General features: G+C 47.8%; 8 protein-coding genes across 8 annotated transcripts; 3 read left to right on the forward strand and 5 right to left on the reverse strand.

The window, feature by feature from the left end:
* Window positions 1-3,588: 3,588 nt before the first annotated feature.
* On the forward strand, window positions 3,589-5,329 carry N7462_004266 (alpha/beta-hydrolase; the record flags this gene model as incomplete). The annotated part of the gene is made up of 2 exons (XM_057075992.1): window positions 3,589-3,779; window positions 3,853-5,329. 2 exons carry the CDS (start codon window positions 3,589-3,591, stop codon window positions 5,327-5,329), a joined length of 1,668 nt encoding a protein of 555 aa, XP_056935497.1.
* A 237-nt stretch (window positions 5,330-5,566) lies between these two features.
* Window positions 5,567-7,583, reverse strand: N7462_004267 (flavin-containing monooxygenase; the record flags this gene model as incomplete). Its single annotated transcript, XM_057075993.1, has 6 exons — window positions 5,567-6,033; window positions 6,085-6,723; window positions 6,781-7,099; window positions 7,176-7,255; window positions 7,314-7,436; window positions 7,496-7,583. 6 exons carry the CDS (start codon window positions 7,581-7,583, stop codon window positions 5,567-5,569), a joined length of 1,716 nt encoding a protein of 571 aa, XP_056935498.1.
* A 506-nt stretch (window positions 7,584-8,089) lies between these two features.
* Window positions 8,090-9,191, reverse strand: N7462_004268 (ankyrin repeat domain-containing protein; the record flags this gene model as incomplete). Its single annotated transcript, XM_057075994.1, has 6 exons — window positions 8,090-8,143; window positions 8,229-8,558; window positions 8,645-8,740; window positions 8,798-8,926; window positions 9,052-9,077; window positions 9,134-9,191. 6 exons carry the CDS (start codon window positions 9,189-9,191, stop codon window positions 8,090-8,092), a joined length of 693 nt encoding a protein of 230 aa, XP_056935499.1.
* A 366-nt stretch (window positions 9,192-9,557) lies between these two features.
* On the forward strand, window positions 9,558-10,910 carry N7462_004269 (WD40 repeat domain-containing protein; the record flags this gene model as incomplete). Its single annotated transcript, XM_057075995.1, has 1 exon — window positions 9,558-10,910. One exon carries the CDS (start codon window positions 9,558-9,560, stop codon window positions 10,908-10,910), a length of 1,353 nt encoding a protein of 450 aa, XP_056935500.1.
* A 408-nt stretch (window positions 10,911-11,318) lies between these two features.
* On the reverse strand, window positions 11,319-13,834 carry N7462_004270 (origin recognition complex subunit 1; the record flags this gene model as incomplete). The annotated part of the gene is made up of 3 exons (XM_057075996.1): window positions 11,319-12,792; window positions 12,850-12,974; window positions 13,040-13,834. 3 exons carry the CDS (start codon window positions 13,832-13,834, stop codon window positions 11,319-11,321), a joined length of 2,394 nt encoding a protein of 797 aa, XP_056935501.1.
* A 2,353-nt stretch (window positions 13,835-16,187) lies between these two features.
* N7462_004271 (uncharacterized protein) lies at window positions 16,188-17,525 on the forward strand (the record flags this gene model as incomplete). The annotated part of the gene is made up of 1 exon (XM_057075997.1): window positions 16,188-17,525. The coding sequence occupies one exon, from the start codon at window positions 16,188-16,190 to the stop codon at window positions 17,523-17,525; it is 1,338 nt and encodes a 445-aa protein (XP_056935502.1).
* A 606-nt stretch (window positions 17,526-18,131) lies between these two features.
* N7462_004272 (uncharacterized protein) lies at window positions 18,132-21,068 on the reverse strand (the record flags this gene model as incomplete). The annotated part of the gene is made up of 10 exons (XM_057075998.1): window positions 18,132-18,714; window positions 18,769-19,062; window positions 19,136-19,307; window positions 19,376-19,730; window positions 19,769-20,068; window positions 20,121-20,253; window positions 20,311-20,338; window positions 20,399-20,902; window positions 20,978-21,006; window positions 21,064-21,068. The coding sequence occupies 10 exons, from the start codon at window positions 21,066-21,068 to the stop codon at window positions 18,132-18,134; spliced, it is 2,403 nt and encodes an 800-aa protein (XP_056935503.1).
* Window positions 21,069-22,586: 1,518 nt separating this feature from the next.
* Window positions 22,587-23,364, reverse strand: N7462_004273 (prefoldin subunit 5; the record flags this gene model as incomplete). Its single annotated transcript, XM_057075999.1, has 4 exons — window positions 22,587-22,654; window positions 22,717-22,834; window positions 22,933-23,219; window positions 23,316-23,364. The coding sequence occupies 4 exons, from the start codon at window positions 23,362-23,364 to the stop codon at window positions 22,587-22,589; spliced, it is 522 nt and encodes a 173-aa protein (XP_056935504.1).
* Between the last annotated feature and the right edge of the window lie 54 nt (window positions 23,365-23,418).

The following is a 23,418-nucleotide window of genomic DNA, read 5'->3' on the forward strand; positions in this document are numbered from 1 at the left end:
TCTCAACATTAATCCAGGGGGTTGACCAGAACACAACCCTTTTCCTGATTCTCCATTTCCTATTGAAGTGTTCCAAAATAGAAACTGAATTTCAATAGTCCCACCCAAACATCGACCACCCCTTGAGTCGTGGATCTGGAGAGGTTGGGTCCGACCTGCACTAGTCATTGGCAGAGAGGGGGGCTCGAGTTCAGGGGTAGCAGGAAGTTGCAGCCGAGTACCGACCAGGTACTAGGCCCGGCAACCAAGGGGGGCGGATCCCTCAGACACCCTGACATCGGTACTTCCGCGCTACTTCTTGGCGACTCCTCCCCCAGGTCCAATGTTCCTGCTGGCCACGCAAGGCCGGTTGGGTCAGTGCCAAACCCGCACAACAGTGCTCGATGCGCATTACCCAATATATGGAATTTTATCCTCTGATCATTATCATTCCAGATTACGATAAACCGGAAATCAGACTCCGCCTGCATTGTCTGGTTTCTGGTCGTTTCTGCTCAGATGATTTTCTTCACAGGGGCAATACTCAAGTGCATCAACGTCATGGGGACTGCACAGTATGTCCGACATATTCTACGGAGTCTAGTTTCTAGGATTATGACTGGATGGCTGGAAACAGCACAGTGCAATGGCAGGGGGACCTGTTGTTCAGTTCGAAGTTCGACACCTCTTCTGTGTACGGATAAACAGCATAGCATGATTGATTGTGAAGCAAACACCCCCCATACTCTCTATACTCGGTATAAAATATCATTTCGGAGCACGGATGACCCAATATGACCTCTTTCTTATGGTGTATATCTCATGAGCTTTGTGTATGCTCATGAACTCAGTATTTTAAGTCTCCCATTATTCAGAACCTGGAAAACACCCTGAATCATCCGACGGCAACGCCACGCCATCCCAACTGCGGACCGGCATCCTTCTGGCCGTGGTCCTCCACTTCGATAGATTAAGGGGGTTCTCCGTCGCAACCACCCTCTGTCCAGCTTCAAGTCGTCGTGGACTCCGATCGCATCTCACATCTCGACCCGTCCGTGGATCTCCACCGCTGGCCGAAGTGGAGTCCGATCCTTGCCCCCTTTTTTTCTGTTCCTCTGGACTTTGCCTCTTCGGCCCGTGCATAATTCTGGCCCGTTTGGTTAACTCGTCTCCTGCGCGAACTCCTGTTTCGAGTCTAGTGACCCCTTATCATCATGGCTAGGCGCCGAGACCTGCGAAACGTGCTCGTTCGCCCGTTCCTGCAGGTTACCCGTAGCGCAGGAGCGAGTGATGCCGTGTTGACCACATCCAATCATCAGGTCGTTTCCTGGACTCGCCGGCACTCGGGCCAGCGCGCGGCCGCCGGGTACTTTCTGTAATGGGCATGGCGGCCATCAGCGCCCAATTTCCTGCATGATCCTGTCACATCCACCCTCAACGGGCCAATCTATGGCCGCTGCGAGGCACTTAGAAGTGCGCGTTGCGCTCGGAACTCTCAGGGCGCGACGCGGGGGCAGCTGTGTTTGAGTAAAAGTCCAGGAAGATTCCTATTTTGCCTCACCCGCCCATCATCCCACCCCGGATCGGGGAAATCTCGCTTTCCAATGGTAATCCTTGTCGGAAAGAGTTCAGCCCCTTCCCGTCCCCTTGATCAATCTGCGTATCAGAGAGGTGTTTAGGGCAGATGCGACCCAGGGATGGTTCATGGTTCCTTTCGCGGGTCGGGTTAGATCCAGATTTCAGTCTTCAAGACCTTGGGTTTCCAAAGTCTGACGACAGGACCCAAGTTTAAGACATGGGGTACATCGGAATAGCCGCCGTGTCTGGGAACTAGGACCGGGTGAAACATGCAACAAGCATACTGTACTGACCGTCTCTTCGGGGTGTATACATACATGCAGAGATCCGAAGACTCCTAGCTCCACTCGACCCTCCTACATTGACTCAAGCCATGAGTCTGGACCTGTCTACCCGCCATTTGTTTGGTTTTCAGGTTTTTTTCCCTTCTTTCCTTCTTTTTCTACCGATCCACTGTTTTTTTGCCTTCTCGTTGACCGGACTTGATCCGTGTGAGCTCCACTCTCCCCTGCCACTTTCAAGCCGAAAAAGAACATCCGAAACTGTGTGGTACCGTCCCACCTCTAAGGGTAGTATATCCCAGGACGCTGTCGCGACGTTTGAGGAATAAATAGCTTGCCAGCCTACAGTGGCGTATACTATTGTTACACCATGTACGCAGTGGACGCCCGCTATTGATCTCGCATAGGGCTGCTCTATATCTCAGGGTCCACTTGTGATATCTATATATATTGGCTGTGTAGCCGCTGGGCGTGAATTGGAACATAAAAAATACATAGATTAAAAACGACTTGGCAAGGATCCTAAATAAATTGCTTTATGTGCATGGAAGAGCTTGCACCGGATTTCGGGCTCGTAATTATTGATTCGAGTGAACCCATGTTTGCTTTCCTACGCAATTTATTTACGTGTCGCTCGCCATGCTCCTCACCATGCTCCTCGCCTTGAGAGAAGAAATTAAGAAAATTAAGACCCATTCAAAGTGAAGCTTTATATGAAACCTAAACAATACATACTCTAACATATACTAGTATCAATTTATATATTCTTATTATTTTCCTGTTGTTACATTCTGCCTGTGCCTTCTCTTCGTCCATGTCCCTTTATTACTTTTGGACAAGGCCAAAAAAAGAAAACGTAAAACAGCAAAAGGTACGCCTCAATTTGAACAACTAGTGATTTTGCCTCTAACGAGAGTTAATTCTAATATTCAGTCATAGTCAGTAATTGACATATCAATGTCACATACCGTGCGTTCTGTGAATATATAACATTGCGAGAAACCATTTCCCCTCTCCCCAACCCTATGCTATTTTGGGAACCAACCTACTTTTTCCATATGGGAAAAGTTTTCTTTTATTTGTCAAGGAGTCTCTCAGTTGAAAAATATAGTATCAAGGGTCATCATGGGATGAGGACAGGGAGAGGAGCCAAAAATAGGGGGAAGAGCAAGCATTGCGATAATTGGATCAATATCTCAATGAGATATACTGATAGTAATATGGCCTCACGTTTTTGGGGATATGGATTTCAAAGATGTATTGAAGTAGGGATTTGAATTGATAGTTGATGGACTGTCAAGTGGCATGTTTATGGCGTAATTGGCGATACGATGAAGACTTATAATGGGAAAACAGTTTGTGCACGTTCTCTCTCTTTCCTCAAAAATATATATATCTTGTTTTTGTCTCACACTCAAGAATATATATCCCGGTGTTACATTCTGAGCCATTCGGGATGCCACTGATATCTTCCGGAATCAGATCCTCGAAGTTTAATTTTAACTAGATACAGGACTCCAATTCGTTAGTTCTTAATGAGGCGGGTGAAGAGAAATAGTGTTTCGTTTTTTTCAACTGCCGACAGGATGCGAATGATCGCGAGAGCTTTTTGGTGAAAGTAAGAGACGCTTTAATTTCATCAACTACCACAATCAACACTCATTCAATTTTCCCAAACTTCTATTCTCTCACCGCGTTACATACTCAACAAAAAACCGGATGCGCGTTTCTCACCTCGGCTCCAATCAAGATGTCGTTCCAGGCTCCAATTTCGAAGGTTACAACCAACGTTTCAGGACTGGGCGTCCTGGAAGGGTTTCACTATGCGAACGGCGTAGAACAATTCTGTGGCATCCCATACGCGACGTTGGCCCAACGCTGGACCCGATCTGTTCTAAAGAGTTCATGGGACGATAATTATCATGACGGGACTCTACTCGGGTTGGTCATTGCATCCAAAGGGAATTCGAATGACTCTATGTGCTGACCATTTTTTACATATATATTTTGGCAGTAACAACATGCCCCGGCCTCAAGTTCCAGGACAGGATGTTCCAAACATTTTTATTCCTGTTCCTCAAAACCCTTACTTTCCCAATAAGCCAAAGGCCGATGAGAAGACTGCACTGGTGATGAACATTGTTGTGCCAATACATCCCGGCCTATCTACTGAAAAGTTACCTGTCCTTGCATGGATTCATGGAGGCTCCCTCTTGTTTGGCAGCGCAAACTATGGTATCTACGATGCAGTAAATTTGGTCTCACACTCACTCAATATTGAGCAGCCGGTTATCGTGGTCAACTTCAACTACCGTCTTGGGCTTGGTGGGTTCCTCGCCAGCAACAAAATTGGTAGAGAATTGAAGAGAAATGGCTTTCAAGGCAATGGTAACTTTGGCTTCACTGATCAGAAGGTCGCGATGGACTGGATTCAGAAATACATCTTACAATTCGGAGGGGATCCGAATAATGTCACTGTATTTGGCCAATCGGCTGGTGCTATCTCAATCGGTCACCATATGTCAGCCGCCGATCCTATGAAGTTCCAACGCGCAATCTGTATGTCCGGGTTGGGAAGTACTCTTGCTCCGCTCAATTTGGAGCAGCATGAGAAAATCTTCGAGGCAACTTGCAGGTACTTCTCCATTGATCCATATGATCACAACGCCTTGGATCTGTTGAGGAAGGTCCCGGAGCAGGATATGGCGAATGCCGACCCCATTATCCAAGATGTCGCATCTGGAACCGGCAACCCATGTGATGATGGCTGGTTCTACGCATCTGAGCCGCAACTACAAGCCAAGTCAGAGCTACCAAATTGGCTGGAGTCACTGCTCATAGGCGACGTACATGATGAAGGGGTTATCTTTATCTTGAATCTTGAGAACAGTACATACGAGACGATCCGAGAGACTCTCCTGCGCCATGTGAACCAAGTATTCGTTGACAACGTCCTCAAGGAGTATAATATCACTCCAGGCATCTCAAAAACAGAGCTCATAGCACGAGTGTCCAATATGGGTGCAGATGCTGTGTTCAGGATCCCAAATTGGGAGACCGCGAATGCTAACAAGCGACTCCTGGAGAAGAATGCATTGTTCAAGTATCATTTCGACCAACGCTCTCGTTTCGAAAACATCTTGAAAGACAAAGCTTATCACGGCTTGGATGTTCTCTATCTCTTCGGCAACCTCAAGAACAAGCTCTATATTCAAGAACGTGAAATGGGTCAAGACATGGCCACGGACTGGATTAAGTTTGCATGGGGCCAGGAGCCATGGGAGGTTAGACCTTGGAAGATTTGGGGTCCCGATTCATTGGAGAGACTCGAAACGGAAGAACAAGACGAGTCTGTTCGTTTCTATTCGCGGTTTAAGCGTCTTCTGGAATGGAGCTCTGGAGGAATTTGGGAAAAGTATATCGACGGGCTGGGCGAGGTTTTAATGAAGCGAGGGGCTGTGAAGAGTCTAAGGTACAAAGATCTAGAATAGATTATGATGATGGAGCAGGGTTTGGGAAATTTTCCAGCAAAATTTCGACTTGCGCAAGTAATTAATCCAGGTTTATTCGCACGACGCAGTTTCTGACAATCAACATGTTATTATCCCAATAGCTTCAGAGAACAAAGATACAAAGAAAAAGCCCGAGAAGCAAGCGTAGAGAAAAGAATTTCACTTGGGAGATCAAGAAATCGAAGGAAGGCAATTTAAAAACAGAAAATTCCAATGTCAACGTGCCCCGACAAGCCTTGGTCGAGCAAAAATATAGCCTCCTGCCATCGCAAGCACACTAGCGGCGGCCCCAAATAGAAGCGAAGTGTTGCTGAGATAAAGCTCCTCATGAACCCGACCGATATAAGTAGAGTTTTTATTGAGAATCGTATCCTGCCCGGATCCTTCAATAACATAGTCTTCCCATTTGACCTTGGATAGCTCTCGTTGATAATCGAAAACAGTTCCAGACCAATTATTAGTGATAATTCCATCGGCTCTCTTATACCAGCTATTACATTTAGGATCAGCAAAGCTGCTATTCCGTAAGAGAGCTTGGATTCTTTCATTATACTCCTCGACCACATTTGGCGCTGGCTTTAAGGAAAGTGTCTTTCCCATCCGTCGAGCGTGGATGATTTTGCCGACCAAGGCATTCAAATATCGAGATTGAGCTTCAATCATAAGGATGATAGAATTATGTCCTGCTTATTTATTAGTGAAATGATAACAGAGCCAGGGAAAAAGAGGCTCACCGAGGTTGGTATTCGGTCCATAAAACATTCCAAAGTTGGGTAAATCTTCCACCGTGACACCATAATAGGCTCTCGCTCCATTTTTCCAGATCTCTGCTAGTGGGCGGCCTCCTGATCCATACACTTGAATCGGGTACATGAAATCGACGGTTCTAAAGCCAGTGGCCAGCACAATCAGGTCGTACTCCTGTTCACCGGCTCCCTCAACCTCAATACCTTTCTCCGTTATGCGTGTGATGGGGCGCGTCTCAAGATCAACATTTTCACGCGCAATGGCAGGATAGTAGTCATCGGATAGAATCAAACGTTTGCAGCCTGGTGAATACTTAGGCGTCAGTGCCTCCCAGAGTTCAGGCTTGTTGGGCAATTGGCTTTTGAGCATTCCCTCGCACCAGTCCCGAACCATCTGAGCGTAATCCGAGTCACTGTCAAAGACGGCGCTGTGAAATGCCTCGCGGTATTCCATTTGTAAGGCACGTTTACGCCACCTCAAAGGTGGAACATAGGTCAATAGAGCGCGTTGTAGAGACGAGACCGGTTTATCAAGACGGGGAATTAACCAGTTCGGAGTTCTTTGAAACACAGTCAGATGAGAAGCTATGGGTGCGATGTCGGGGATTATCTGAGCCGCCGTTGCCCCTTTCACGATATTCAGCCTCAATAAGTTTTGAGAATTTGCAGGATTACAAAACATACCATTCCCAATGACTGCAATTTTTTTATTGGCAAGGTCATAGCTCCAGTCCCATCGTGCCGAGTGCATCAACTTTCCGTTGAAGTCATCTAATCCAGGGATATTTGGTGTTTGGGGTGCGTTGAGCTGGCCGACAGCCGAGATGAGGAACTCGGAAGTGATCAGGTAGGAGTTCGAGAACTCGCTATCTTTCTGACCGGTTACTTTGACTGTGGTGTTCCACTTTGACTGGCTGTCATCCCAACGAGCTTCTTCAACGGTAGAGTTGAACCGGATGTGCTTGTAAAGCCCGTGCTTTTCGGCGATGTCAACGAGGTATGCCTATTATCATTGGAAGAGTTATCAGCCTCCCAGTCTACGAATGGTATCATCCTATAGCCATCCCGATCGGACTCACGTATATTTCCTCTTGACCCGGATACTCTCTTGACCAGTTGGATTTCTGCTCAAAAGAATAGCTGTACAGAGCGCTCCAAACTAGTCAAGAATCTTTGATTAGTGATGATACCTGCGTTTAACCTCAACTCGGCCATACCATCGCAGCAACACCCAGGATATTTGTTATCGTTCCATGTGCCACCTATGTTACTGCTCTTCTCTAATATAACGAAGTTGCGACACTTGTTTCGTTTGATGAGGTCTATAGCCATATTCATGCCTTTTTCAAAGTTAGATCATGTATCTCAACTGCTTCTCTTGAGTCAACAATCTGCATACCGGAGATACCGGCTCCAATGATGACCACCGTTGCATTAGTGAAGTCTTTGTTTCCCACCGGAAGACGTGAGCTATATGGTGTAGTCATGATGACAGAGGGTCTAGGACTGGTCGTGTTGTGAATGATGATTGCTAGAAAAGAGACATTGAAAAATGAAGACAAAACTATAGTAAAATCACATCTTTCATTCGGCAAATGTAGGTTTTATCCACTAGTGTTACCGAGGCCCCTCATTTTTGAGACAGCTTTTGTTTGCTGATTGTCACTTGTCCCCGGTAACTCTCACTAGTTCTGCAAACACAGCCTAAAGTTACGCATGCAGCCATGTTTGCCATCCCAAAACCCCAGTAGATTCATTCGATAGGCTACCTAGCCGTATTATATTATTGTTGAACAATTTGATAATCATACTATGATAGAAAAAGTCACCTCATGGGAGTTGTGGACACGATAGTCGAGCGCCACCCTTGGTGCTCGGCAACATGAAAGAGATGCGGGGAATGTAGCAAAGCCGCCGAGGTCTGCAGAAGTATATGACAGGTGAACCGTTCTCCGCCACAGACTTTTACTGCAGCTAAAAATTACTAGTACAATCATGGCAACTCGATTCCTTCCCTTTCCGCAGTCTGCAGAATGTACTGCTTGACCTATAAAATTATGGAGTTTCAAGTTAGCCCCGCATAAAATTTCCCTGATCAACATCCGGCCCAAAGGAGCTGCATGGGAACGTACCTTGGCATCCGGAACCAAATCGATAGCCAGCCTGCCGTCTGCATCTCGTTTTTCCGCTTCTGCTCCAGATTTGAGCAATAGGATTGCAGCATCGCCATGTCCTTCGGAGATGGCATGATGCAACGCGGTGAGCCCATCATTATCAGTGGCATTCACAGGACTCTTTCCCTCCTCGAGAAGGATTTTCAGGATAGGAACAGAGCCGACCGCCGCTGCTCGGTGGAGTGGCAGCTGGCCACGAACATCTTTGACCCGGGCGCTACATTTATGAGCGACGAGCGTTCGAACAGTGGAAATATTAGACTTTGAGCTGGCAAAGTGCAATGCGTTCTAGGCAAGGATTAGTTTATTTTAAAACTTATGTTAGTATCCATGCTGCTACTACTTGCCTGGCCCGAATTACTTTTGCCATTGACATCTGCGCCTTTGCGAAGAAGCAGGTCGATGATCGGATCGCCCCCGGCATCCTTGAGACTGGCAGCAATCATGAGCGGAGTCCAAGCAGATCCATCCTAGTTGGACTTGTCAATCATTCCGTACTCAAAGATCGACTGTAAAAGACTTATTACCTCAACATCTGGGTCGAAATTCTTGCTGGCCACCAGGAGCTCCACAATAGGTAGCCGGTTGTAGGCCACAGCCCAATGGATGGGGAGCCGTTCATCATCATCTTTAACAAAAGCAGACTTTGGATTGGCCTATTTGCGTAATCAGAAGCTGGGCTGAGTGTATCACACACTGTACTGGAGAAGCGCCATCCGTGAGCTGCAAATGGTGGGTTCTGCGGGGCAGGTGGAAGCTCTACAGGCTGATGATCACTCACGTTGAGAAGCGACTCCGCAATTTCAGCTATCACCAAACAATCAGACTCAAAATATTCAAAGGTACCGAAAATAAAAACTCACTCTTGCCCTCACGGGCAGCCTCATGCAGAGGAAATTTGGCGCTCTGTTCTGGATTCATGACGATGGTAGAGTAGAAGATAAAAGATAAGAGCTGCGATAAGTCAGTCGATCGACACCTGAAGTTTGGGGCCTCAGGCATCAATAACGCCAACTTCGGCCCATCAGAAGATCCGCTCCCTCATCCAGTTCCACCTCAACAATTGACAACACCGCGCCCTTGGTACTAGGTCTGACCACCATTTGTCCTTGAGATAAGTGTAAATTATTATACGACACATCCGAAACTAGTACCTGACCCGGGGTTTTTGCCGCGCGCCTGACCCATCGAGGCTCCGACGCTTCTGCGAGCGGACTTCGTTGAAACTTTCTAGCGCCTCTTTCACGCAACGACACCCTCTCTCCATTCCTCAATCTCATAATCAAAATGGATATTATTCCATCTCAAACGGCTGATGAGGCTGTTCGGACATCCGCGAAGCGCACAGCTGACCTCTTCGGGGCGGAATACCTGATGGTCACCCCCTCGACCTCGACAGACGGCTCTATCGGCGTGTCCTACCGACGGAAAGTTGAATACCAAGATGTGCAAGAATTGCCTCGAGCTCTTGCTGAGAAACAAGCGAAGGCGGCGGCGGGACGCTCCAAAAGGCCCAAAATTCAACCACTTGCTTCTGGTGACGGAAGCGGCGCGTCGATGTCGCTGGTGAAGAGGCCTGCGGCAGGCGCAGGCTCAACTGGCGGAGATGAACAACCTAAGAGTTTGATCCAGAGACCTTCAGCGACCATGCAACAACCACCAGACTGGCACGCACCATGGAAGTTGATGCGTGTAATTTCCGGCCACCTGGGTTGGGTGCGGGCTTTGGCTGTTGAGCCGAATAATGAGTGGTTTGCTAGTGGCGCAGGCGATCGCACAATCAAAATTTGGAATATGGCGACGGGTGCTTTGCGACTTACTCTCACCGGTCATATCTCGACTGTTCGGGGCCTGGCGGTATCTCCGAGACACCCGTACCTATTCTCGTGCGGCGAAGACAAAATGGTGAAGTGCTGGGATCTGGAGACCAATAAGGTTATTCGACACTATCACGGTCATTTGAGTGGTGTATATACGCTGGCACTGCACCCGCGTCTTGATCTACTGGTTACTGGTGGTCGTGATGGTGTTTGCCGAGTTTGGGATATGCGCACACGAAGCAATGTCCATGTCCTGGCGGGCCACAAGGGGACCGTTGCCGATATCAAATGCCAAGAAGCCGACCCGCAGGTGATCTCCGGCTCTCTCGATGCCACGGTGCGGTTGTGGGATCTGGCGGCCGGCAAATCCATGGGTGTGCTGACACACCATAAGAAGGGTGTTCGTGCTCTGGCAACTCACCCAAGCGAGTTCACCTTTGCCAGTGCAAGCACTGGTAGCATCAAGCAATGGAAGTGTCCCGAAGGTGCTTTTATGCAGAACTTTGAGGGCCAGAATGCAGTGATCAACTCTCTTGCTGTCAACGATGAGAATGTCATGTTCTCTGGCGGCGACAACGGCTCCATGTCATTCTGGGACTGGAAGACCGGTTACCAGTTCCAGTCCATCGATACCATGGCTCAACCCGGTTCCCTTGAAGCCGAGGCCGGCATTATGGCTTCGACATTTGACCGCACTGGTCTTCGTCTCATCACCGGTGAAGCTGATAAGACCATCAAGATCTGGAAAGAGGACGAGCAGGCTACCCCAGAGACTCACCCCGTCACCTGGGCTCCTGTCCTGGGTCGGCAGCGGTACTAGGGTGGGCTGTGGTTACCCACCTCATGTGTACTAATACCCTTATTTTCCTCGCTCCTGGTTTTTCTGTTTTCTTTACGGCACTGTGCGGAGTTCAGCGTGATTTTGTGTCATTATCATGAGATATATCTCAATGGCACCGGGCTTTACATATCTGGAAAAGAGGATTTATGTGTTTGGAAAAGAATCATGTCGTTCTGTACCACCAGTATTATACAATACGAATCTCCTATGGAGTATATCTACCCTTGAATGTTTTGAACTAGTAATATTAAGGAACGGGTGAAAAATATACGCAGGGATGTGTCGATCACCAGAAGGGTATCATATGCCATATGGTAGCTAATTGTTGTACAAATACAAAGACTCAAAAACACCAAGAATGCAATTACGGCCCAGAACGCTCAGGGCTCACTGGTCAAGACCCAGCCCAAAGCCCCTGGCTTCCACATCCTCCCGGAATGCAAGCTTGACATCCTCAGCCGCGACACGAAGTCGAATTTTGCTGCTCCGATCCCCGCGAGTCGGAATCGTGAAACCACCCAGAAGGCTCTTTGATCCTGTGCCTTGCTCCAACGCCACAATACCGGAGTTCATGAGCTCCATAGCTGCAGATCCCAAGCTTCGTACTCTGGCATTGGCACCCCCACCGAGCAGAAAATCCTTCACACTTGTGCCAGCGATACCCGCGACGGCAACGGCAGCATCAGCGATACGACGTGCTTCATCTAAAACATCGCCAAATGTAGACTCAGTTATGCCGGTGCGCTGCACACGTGCTAATAGCGCGGCTAGGAACAGCTTTCCGGAGAGCGGTAGACAGCGCAAAGATTGCTGGAGGGGAGTGGACGTCGCTTCCTGGATGGCTTGTTTGATAGTTGCAATAGTGACACGGCCGGGCTGGCCCTTGGTTGGAGCGGGCCTGGCGGCAGGTGCTTCACCTATACTGCCTTTAGAGAGTGCGTTGGCCTGGCGCCCGGGGGTCTTGCTTGGAGTGGGAGGTAGAGGTTCGGCTTCATCATTCAAAATAGATGAAGCGTTAGCATCCTCGTCGGCTTCTTGTTCCGCAATCTCCACAGCACGTCGACATATATCCAGTGCTCGTCGCGCATCACCGCTGACAGCCGCGACTTTTCGACTTGCGAATTGAATGGCATCTGGGTCGACAATGTTTCCAGGAACGTTTGCCAGGCGCGTGCTGATGATCTCCATTAGATCGGTATGACGATATCCGGGAAATGTGATACGGGTGAGTCCCAGGCGACTGGAGATCTTGTTGCTCAGTGTTCGCTCAGGAAGGTCCATAGTATTAGCTACGGCCAAAACAATGAGACGCGAGTGACGAAGAGCAGGCCAATTGAAGAAATTGTACATGACTGACTGATTCTTCGTAACCAGTTGATCCAATTCATCCATGAGCACAACACAAGAAACCTGACGAGGGGAGGGGTGGGAGAATTCGTTTTCAAGCAGGTCAAGAGCATGAGAAGGGGATACTCTGTCACCCTTCAAGGCTTCCCAGAGCAGCGAGTAGGATTGGTGCGGATCCGTGACTTTCATGCCATTAATTTCCACGAAGATGAAGTCATTCATCTCTTCCGCAAGAACGGCAGCGTTGAGTTGTGCGACCACCTCTCGGACCGTTGCAGTTTTGCCAGTTCCTGGCGTCCCGGAGATATAAATACAGGCGCCCGTACCTTCCAGAATGGCCGCGCTCAGGTGATTATAAACTGTATCGAATTCATTCTTCCGACAGGGCAGAGACTCCGGGACAGCTGATACGTGCAGCAAGGTACGCGCTTGTCGGTATGGCGAGGCGAAATGAGACGGAGAGAGAACGCGGGTGCCGAGTGGTGTAAATTCAAGGGGCTTTTTGACAACGATTCTGAGAAGTGTGTTAGCTCATGGCTAAAAGAAAGGCAACGCAAGATACATGGCATACCGCTTATGTGAAGGTGTTGTCAATGGCTTCTTGCGCTGTGACTTGGGAGTGGTGTTGGTAGCAGCCATCCTCTGCCGTTTCCTGGGAGTTGACGGTGCTGCAGTCTCGTTCTTTGCTTCAACGTACTGTTCAGGATAAAATCAGGTCAGATAATCGAAGGTTATGTTTCTCCTGTCTACAGCGTACTCACGTCGGTGTCCACGGCCTTGCGCTTCCTGGCCGTTTTCAAGCCTTCCTTGACCAGACTGATGAGCTGATGGATATTATTCTCGTCGTAGACCTTCTCCCACACGAACTCATCGGTATAACGACCCTGTAATTGGCTCACGCCTCGGCGACAAACAATGCATTTATTGTAGTCGGCGAGTTGCGTTTTATCCTTCGGTGGAGTGCCGTTCGGATACTTGGCGTAAAAGGCATCCTTAGACATGACTGTGGCCTTTCCACTGATGGACGTCAGGGGATTTGTGTTGAAGTCCGCAGTTAGGTACTGTTCATTGGGCAACGCATCTTTTCTTCTCTTATTTCTCGTGGAGATGAACTCGTCCGGCGACGCAAACCACATGATGTGCGCTGACTTGACGATGCCTCCCTCTTCCTCATCGTCTTCCTCCTCCAGAAACTCGGTGATTATGCCAACCCAGTCCTTGCCTGGCTCCGGAGACTTCAAAAGCACCACCTGGCCGACTCTGCACTCGAATGTACCCATTTTTGCGCCGACAATGGCCGGTCTCTTCCTTGCAGGGCGCGAAGAACGCCGGCGAGAGGACTTTTTCTCGGGGCTCTCATTCTTCACCTTTTCTTCCTCCGCTGGGTCTGTTTCTGCAGCAAGGATCCAATCCCAGGGGAGGTCTTCGTCGCCCAGTTCGTCATCCGAGTCCTCACGGACGAGAGCCCCCTTGGTCGTCCATTTCTGGGCTCGCTGCCGCACATTGGGACGTTTCTCGGGTTCGGAGTCACTTGAATGATCAGCATGAGGGACCATGACGGGTGATGGCACAGGCAATGCCAAGTTGGCGTCGATTGGGGCAACCCAGGGAGTGGAAAGATGAAATCGCGTTGCTTCTCACGCGTTGTCCACTTTACTCCTGTTTGGGCTTAGCGCGGCTATCACCGCTCCGCCAATCACATCTTCCGCGTCCGAGTATTGCCCGAAAAGTTTCAAAACAATCAGCAGGTTAGCGCTCGTTCCTTGATTCTAATTTCGTTTACCCTATCGTCCTTCTCTATGGCAATATCATCGCCAATTACAGATAATCTGCTCATCGCCACACTCAAATCTGCTTCTGTCTGCCGTCAGCGACCTAGTGCGCTTTATCCGACCAAGGGAAAGCTATGTACGATCCTATTCAAATAGAGACAGGTCCCTGTCACAAGCGTAAACCGCATATACGTTTCTGAAGTTCTTCATCCTTCGAAAGCACCACCATGGATATCTTACACTCTGACAGTATTCTCTACCGGCATAAAATTCCAATTTGAAAAATCCACTATCACTATCATTAGGGCCTACAACGCCCTTCATTCTCTAGAATTGCCAATTTATGATTGGCATAGTCTGTTGACGTTTGATATAGGTGTTCAGTCTCTCCGTTATTGCACGCATGATAGTTGAACATGGGATTCAACGGGTAGTTATTGGGAAAGAAGGAAATTGAGGATGTTATAGGTGTATTTATATCGAAAGGATGATTATGGTCTTGCGAGTGTTCACGGGTATGTTGCCAGATTGCCCTGACGCTCTTTTCTGGGGTTAGTTTGATATCAAGGCTAAGTGCCTTTGTTTTGATTTGTAGCAAGCAAAATACTGCATTTTGAGATATGCCATAGCCCAATTTTCTGTCTACTAATTTCTCAGGTACTCTCAAAAGAGTGGCGTATACGGATGTCTTTATTGGACCACTTCGTCGGGGACATATGATATTCTGACCAAAATTGGACCTTTGACAGGCGTTAACAATGTACATCTTTCTCGTTAATTTTTTTTTCGTAGTATCACATCCAAGGAATGCGCAGAAAATTGACATCAACTAGTACCGCCAGAAATCCCAGATTTGAAATTACCGGTCAGCTCTTGACTCAACCATGCCTTACCGTTATGATCGTGATAGGCATTGCAAGGTACAAGATGTTTAAAATGAGGGCTGTTACTAAGTTCCGTTGTGTGGGCAAAGCTAAACCAGTGGGCTTGTCCAGCAGTATGTCGGCAAATGAAAGCATCCCTTCCGATTGATTGTCGGTCTATGTTGTTCTACCTTGAACGATATTATTTGGTGGTATTAGTTTACAAATGACATATGAAACGTCGAACTCCATCTGCCGTAGTTAACCTGTGGTTTAATGCCCCAGAGCGTGATAGTATCTCAATGAGTTAAACAGGTTAACCGACGGCTTTGACTCCAATAACTAGTCGAATGATATCCAGCAATAGACAGCAATGAGAGAAATATACGAGACCCCTTGCGTTAATAACTAAAGCTAATCAATAGAGAGCTTCAAGATCATGGCGATACTGTACTATTTCGCAGCAATTGACTGATCCATATTTTCGACCAATTTCGCGGTATTCCTTGACTACCTCCGGGCCGAAAGAGTGGATGCCGTCGAGGTTGCAATCGGCTAAACGGATAACACGCTGCCGATCTCGGGTCGGGTTCGTAACGAGGTCCGCCTCTATTCGCTCTATTACGAGAACAATGACGTCTAAAGGCGGGATACCGCGGGGACAAAGAACGGAGAACAGAATCAAGTAATTGGTGGCACTTTTCAGGCACCTTCTCTACCGATTGGCAGCTCTTCAAGTGTTCACTTCTATCATTGCTCCATGTGAGAAAGATAGTATCAGCATCTCCCGGAAACACAACAAAAATTCCAATATAACGATTGGGGATAATAATGGTCATGAATGCAATTACCACAAATAATGCCCAAGGAGAGAGTGGTATTGGGAAAGTTTGCTAAGCCTTTTGCCATCAAAAACCCTGGCTACGGCAGTGGGGTATAACTCCACATACAATTTGAATCTCGGAGAGTTCCCGACCCAACCACCCCGCCTTATTCGGCTCGGCATTCGAAATCTTTGATCCCCATAAATATTTCGTCTTGAATAACATTCTCCATATAGACAGCCAGTCTCCCCGTGTCGTCGGCTATTGCTTGACCCATGCAGAATAGGGAACATGACGTAGCAAGAACGCTCCACCCATATGTGTGGGACATGCGTGGAGATTCTCATTAAAAAAAATGACTCATACCCTCGAGTATATATAGGGCGATATCGAAAAATGTCTGTTATTATACCAAGGCCACAGTTTCTCATCTTTTAGCAAAGCGACATCATGAAGTGGTGGCTTCTTGCATTTTGGGTGACCTTTGTGAAAGCCTGGGTTGTCAACGAGGGTACAACATGTGTTTTATACCCAGAGGCTCTTGTCCATAATGGACAGGCTGTTGATGATTCGCCATCTATTCAGCAGGCATTTGAGATGTGTGGAACTAATGGGACGGTGATTTTCTCGAAGAACTTGTTTCATGTTAACACCGTCCTCAATACCACCAATCTAGAGAACTGCGATGTTCACTTGCGCGGCGAGCTTCGCTTCTCTACCAATATCCCCTACTGGAGAACTCATGCCATTAGTGTTGTTCTGCAGGATCAAGTCACTGCTTGGCTCTTCGGTGGTACAAACGTCAGCTTTTTCGGCGAAGGTGGCTTCTATAATGGACAGGGGCAGGCTTGGTATGATGCGAACAAAAACCAATCTAACCAGCCTGGCCGTCCTATGAGTATTACTTTCTACAACTCGACCAACCTCCTCGTTGATAGACTGAGAATCATTCAGCCGCAATTCTGGGCCACATTTGTCTGGGATAGCAAGAATGTATCGGTCACCAACTTGTTCGTCAATGCCACAAGCAACAGCAAATGGGGTACAATGAATACCGATGGATATGATTCGTGGAAGAGCGACCAGCTTCTTGTGGAAAATGCTACTATCATCAATGGCGACGATTGCATTGCTGCAAAAGGCAACACTACCAATCTATACGCCAAGAACATTTACTGCGAAGGCGGCACAGGGATTACGATTGGATCTATCGGTCAATACCCGAAGACGCCTGACTACAACCTCAACACCACCTTCGAAAATGTGAAGATTAAAAATTCGATGGACGGTGCTTATATTAAGACATGGCAAGGAACGCGGATCTACACACCGAGTAACGGAGACTGGGGCGGCGGTGGAACAGGTCTTGTCAAGAACGTCACTTTCCGCAACTTCGAAATGGAGAATGTGGGACTGCCAATTCAGATGTCGCAGTGTGTTTACTCAGCCGATAGCAACAAGGGCTGTAATACATCTACGCTGCAAATTGAAGATGTCAAATGGCAAAACATTCATGGCACTTCACGCTTCAATATCGCCTCGTCCATCTATTGCTCGGATGAGCGTCCATGCCCCAACATCACTTTCGACAATGTGAACATCACAAGCGTGAATGCCACACTTGGCCTGCCTTACTACGGCACAGACATTCAGCATGAACTATTCCAGTGCACAAACATTATTGGTCAGAACAGCTCTGGAATCCCATGCAACCAGGCCGCCCCAAGCAATTTCAGCCAGTGGATCTATGGCAATGTCGATAGCTCGGGCTTGGCTACTTTGAGCTAAGTTTCGTTTAAGCAGTCAGCAGAAGGGATTATCGTCTCTTAGTTTTTAGTTTAATTCACCTACAGATATCGCTGTATGAATAATTTTTCGATGCAATGAACAAGGTCAGGTTAACAATTTAGAAAGTATGTTCGCTAGGGATCTCTTGAAAGACATTTCAAGTTCTCGGATAGCGATAGAATAAAAAATGAACTTGTATATCGTAGACATGTATACAGCGCACGGTTATAAACAGGCGTTACTCACGTGGATAACATCATATTATCCGATTTATGATGAATTGGAGACATTGAGCTAATTTGAATCAGCTTTTTTAAATACCAAGGTAAGAAGGTATTGAGTCGGCGCTTGAGAAAGGACGTAAATAAGGATAATATTCATCTGAATGGCTAAGCTAAGAGGATAGGTAATTGCCAGAAGAAGCCTTTGTGATGTGTCGCTGGATTTTTCAAACTGGACTTAATTCTTTGCATTTTTATTGAAATATTGAACTATTATGCGCAAAACGCACCACTGGATCCTGCAAAACCATGCGCTGAAAAATATTTAGTTCTACTGATTTCTCCTCGTCATACAACTGGCCGAAGGCGGGTTCGGTTCACCGTCTCAAAAGAGCGATCCAACGTCACCCTCAAGCAGACCGGCAACTCTCGTGGTTCGAGCTTGTTCAGTCATTTCCACTTCCGGGCCTCCGAGTAAACAACCGATCTTGTCAACAATCTGTAGAAGTTCCTGGAAGCCGGCATCCTCCCGAACCCCTGCGTCTTGGGTAGACGGGAAGAAGCACTTGAGGCCTCCTCTCTTTTGGGCAATGCTGTGTGCATCAGGCTCAGCATCTTCTTCCAAAATGATATCCCATTCAGGATTAAATAAAACTGCGCCCCATGAAATGTTGGGAGAGGACGTTGTTTTCTTGCCAGGAACAGAAAGGAGACGGTACTCGTCGAACCGAATCACTTCGAGGATCAGGCTAGTTCCTTTAACTTGGAAATTCAGGGCAGTTCTCTCAACATAGCGAGTTATGGGTGCGTCGTTAGGAAACGATGTTCTCTTTTCAGGGTGGGAGTCAAGATAGCCCGCGATTTTTGTGCCAATGAACCGTACACTTGAGGCAAATTCCCGTTGTGTTTTCTTCACGTCTTTTCCGTCTACAGCTTCGAAGAATTCGATATCGCACTGCCAATCCGTTCTAAAATAGCATGTCAGCCATTTATCAACGGGATATGTGAGAAGTTATCCATACTTGGCAAAATCAATCATGGCTAGCTGAAGGGGCATCCGACAAGTTTTGTCATCACCACCGCTCGTTTTGAGCCAACGACGTCCACTAACCTCGATCTCGTGGGAGCCCGATGCCTTCGCGAAGTCAATTTCAAGGTGTAATATGGTATCTGCTTTGCTTGAAAATTCAAACCCGACTGAAAGAGTTGGCTCCATCTCGGCCAGAGAGTTTAGAGATATGCTAGGATCTAGAGACTCTATTAATTCCTCGGCCTTCTGAAGCCTGCTGAACAATTCGGCCTGGGTAATCTTGAGTCTGGATATATGTGTTATTCCCATAATGCTTGATTCGGGCTTGAATTCTAATGCAAAAAAGCAACATAGCATACCCAGGCACAATCCTCCCCCTGGTGTTGTCTGAATGAACCATCGCTCCAAATTCCTCAAGCCCGTAAGTGTATTTATTGGTCTTTGGTGCCATATACCGGTGAAGAACAAATGTTCCGAAATGGATTCGCATTCTTAGCCTTCTGGCAAAAAAGGGATCCTCGAAAGGGATTTCTGAACGCGTATAAGTAGTTCCCTAGCATTCGAGTTTCGAATTATTTCCATCTGCTGGCCAAAAGCACGTTGGCTTTCCGGGGTGGTGCTGATTTTCTTCCCTTGTAGGAATGGCTTATGGAGCATTCCCATCTTCGTGACACACACGGTATCTCGGGCGATCTCTTTTGATGGCAAATCCATGAAATAACCCGCAATCCGAATATCAAGATTCCCCATGGCTCTTTTCCACATCTCACGAAGCCTGTGGGTAATTTCTTTGGCATTGAAATCGGAATTTTTTGCCACGTGGAGCTCGTCCGGCTTATGATCGAACATATAGACGTAAACTCCAAATTCTTCGCGGATAGCGTCCAATTCTCCCAGATCCTGTCCAAAGCATTCGTTAAGGGTTGGGCCGTTATCGTGCAGGAGAAAAGTCAGCTAGGATTGTTTTATTAGAAGCTATTGCAGTGGAAAACGATGTTTGGGGAAATTCTTGCCTGGTAAATCGGGAATAGGAGCCTCTCGCGAAGGTGTCTGATCCTGGAGATTTTCTCGTGCTGCTCTTGATATTCGGCCTTTTCAACGGGAATATAAGAGCTGGACTCTGCCCAGTTGATCAGAGTCTTGTGTGGCTTTGGAATCTCCTTCAGGTTCAAAGGAAGCAATTCAGAGCTTCTGTTGGCCGAGGATTGTTGGCGGTATTTGGCTGCCAGACCCTTGAGTTCCTTTTTAGCGGCACTGACCTGGATCGGAGTGCCCCAAATAAAGAGGTGCTTCTTGACTGGTTAGTTTCTGGCTATCAGCTTCGGAATTTAGTATAGAAACTACCTCGTCGTTCTCTGCAGGCGGCTTGATGAAAGCCCCGGTCTTACGGCAAAGATCTTCAAATACCTCTGTCCTGCCCGGCCTAGGAGGACCTCGGCCAAATAAATTGGGTAAAGAGATCCTCTCGGTGTTGTCACTTGAACCAAATTAGTGATTCAAAAAGAAATGAAGGAAAGAAACAACAGGGACTTACATATCGAAGTCGCTCAGTCCAAGGATGGCTATGTAATCGAAATTAGCATGAAACTCATCGTCCTTGCCCTGGCCACATATGATCCTACCATCTGATTTCATTCCGGCGCGCCATTTAGATTTAGCGAAATGATCTGGATAAGGAGGGTCTGCGTTCCAGGAGTTTGTACTTTGGGCTGTTTTTCCAGAGACAGATAGGACTGGGTCTGGCCGAGATGCGGTATGCGTCAAAATTGTCTTAGGACCGGATTCACTCGAGCGGCCACGATGTTTATTCATCAGATGGAGACCCAAAAAGCTGGAGGGAAGTTCATCTAGGCGCACTCCTTCAGCTGGAAAGGGCTCTTCGGGCGTCACAGGCGGCCGAGGACGCCAAGAATATGAAGCTGATTCGTTAGTGGATAATGGGGAAGAGCGGTCTTGTGAATCCCCCTTCAGAGGGAGTTCTACTTCTGAGAAACTGTGACGACCGTCAATCCCAGGGTAGTCTGCCGTGTATTCCTCGGGGTAGTCATCGTAGTAAGCCTCATCATCTGAGGTTGGTGCATGGCGGTCTAAATCGTCTAGATACTCATAGCCTGGGAGCCTCCAAGCTATTAGGATAGTCAGTCATGTCCAATAGTCCCACGCTTCCAAGCCGGCCCATGAAGGCTGAAGAGAGTTCTCACCCTTGGAACCTTCAATCTCGTAGTGGTCGCTGTGATGGGGTTAGCATTGGCTGGTTCGTGGTGAGTAACTGTGATTCCAACCATACGCCATGTTCAATTGTGGATGGATGAGACTCTAACTCAGTGATTCGTCAAGATGAGCAAGAACTGGATTGCGAGTGCTGATATGCAGGACTTGACCGAGCGCCCAGTGGGTGAGACGTTGGTAACGGGAAATGGGGTGGGAGAACCAAAAGATGGGCGAGTAAATGAAAGCTTGAAGAATGAAAATCAGAGAGATGCGTTGGAGGTGGTTGATAGTGGTTGTTTACCTGAAAATCAAGCGTGTCGCTCGCTCACGAGGAAGCGAATGTCATCATCTCCAACGGAAAGAAAGACGGGGCCCAGAACAAACACCAACTACATGATTAGTTACACTACGGCTAGGAAGGAAGAGCCAAAAGAAAGCCAACAAGCAGAGAGCAGAAGAAACAGCATAACGCCATCATGGCTCAATATTTTTCGTCTAATTTCCCAGCAGGCTATTCCACTTAACATGGTTCCTAGAGCTGGCATTCGCCGCCTTGGGAGTATTTGAAGCAATTGGAGCAATAGACATGCTTCTACAAGAGATCTCAAACTAAGGGAAGGTCCTTCAGCAAAGGGTCTGGCATATGCCAATACGGTGGCTCTCCAAAAGATGCTACTTGGCATTACACCAAAACGATCAGGACTTGGTGCTTCTCATATGAAGCAGCTCAACTTTACCGTCGTTCAATAGAGGAGGGTCGAGAGAGCAACTAAAGACTCAACTCATAGTGGCCCTTGCTAGATAGAATGCACCACGAGAAAATGCCGTTCGAAATAATTAGCCTCTAATGCCCGATGAATTGCAGTATAACCGCTAACATACGTTTATCATTGCAGAGAACACGATGACTACAACGGGCTCGTTGTGAATATCACTGGCTCTGATATGGACGAGGTACAGACTTAAGCGAAGCAACTTCACCGAGTGTCCCTTTATTTAACAGGATTAGCGTAGTCAGAAAATATATAACCTCATTGTATGAATGTGAGTATGGACTCAGTTAATATCATCGTCAAACTTGCCTACAACCTTCTCGTCCTCTATGGCTTACTCAAAGCGCTTAGTTTCCAAAACGCCATGCAGGCAACCTAGAAATATAGAACCATTGAATACAAGAGTGAGAGGCTCTGATACCTTCTCTTAACTCAGAAATCAGATCCTTATAATATTTCTGAGAATTTCACAGCTCACAGAGACAACTGACTGAAAACGGATGACCGTCGGACCACGACCCCGACACGCATACTGGGCAGTGAACCATGTGGAACCTACAATCAAGGACAAGACAGGCCCACTGATGGTATACTGTCATGACCGCCACGTCTATAACTACGAGGATTCCTCCTGCTGCTGCGACTGCTCCTTTTGAAAGCAATATGGCTCAGTTAAGAGAGCTTTGCCCCAGCACAACGTGGGCCTTGTTAAAAGCTGCATGCTACTGGATGGGGTTCATAAACGTATTTATTCAAACACCAGTGATATCATTTTGGGGGATAATATATCCTGAATATCTTTGTACAACATCCAGCAATGAAACTGTTAGCCCGCCGACGCACCGGCAGTCTGCGCCGGGACTGCTTCGCCACTCAGCATCTTCTGTCGCAAGACTAGAGGAAATCAGTTATCAGTCGTTATTCTTCCTCGTATACCATAAGATCAGCAAACTCACCTTCCTCGACAATGCGCAGTTGCGAGCTCTTGCCCTGGACAATCTTTTCCAGTTCCTGCAGGTTGTCATCCAGGCCCTTCACCTTGTCATTATAGAAAGCAATGGCCTTCTCCGTGGTCTACTCACCACCAAACGACACAGTCAGCTTCTGCTTTGGTCCCCAAAATTGATCACAAGTTGTGCAGTACTCCCACATTAAACCTCCTGTCTACATACCTTCTCAACGTAGAAACCAGTTCCAACATCAACAAGCACCTTCTCTCGATCCGTCAACCGGCCCTTGACATAGAGTGAGCTGGTCAAAGGCACCAGGAGCTCATCGCAACCGTTGGTGCCTTTTTTCTGGGACCCGACCACGCCATCGTTAATCGAGTTGACGCAGTCGCGGAACTTAGACTGCGCGGCGCGCAGCTTCGCGTGGGAGGAAGTCAGGTGTTCCAGCTCGGAGGTAAGGCGGGTCTGGAGGGAACGGAGTTGGGGGAGGGAGAGAGAAGCGAGGTTGACTATAATCCCACGAAAGAGAAGGGCATGTTGTCAGTCTGGTTGTTTGGCGACGAGGGGGATTGGGTTGCGGGCGTCATTGCGGGATGTCGGCATACCTGTGCCCGGGGGAGCTCCGCCAGAGCCTGAGGACCCGGCGCTTGCCATTGTGATGTATGCGAGGAGCGTGCAAGCGTGAAGAGGAGGGGGAAAGTCCGGCCA

The sequence above is a fragment of the Penicillium macrosclerotiorum genome (assembly GCF_028827735.1).
Source record: "Penicillium macrosclerotiorum strain IBT 26536 chromosome Unknown utg000003l_segment0_segment0, whole genome shotgun sequence".
NCBI lineage: Eukaryota > Fungi > Ascomycota > Eurotiomycetes > Eurotiales > Aspergillaceae > Penicillium > Penicillium macrosclerotiorum.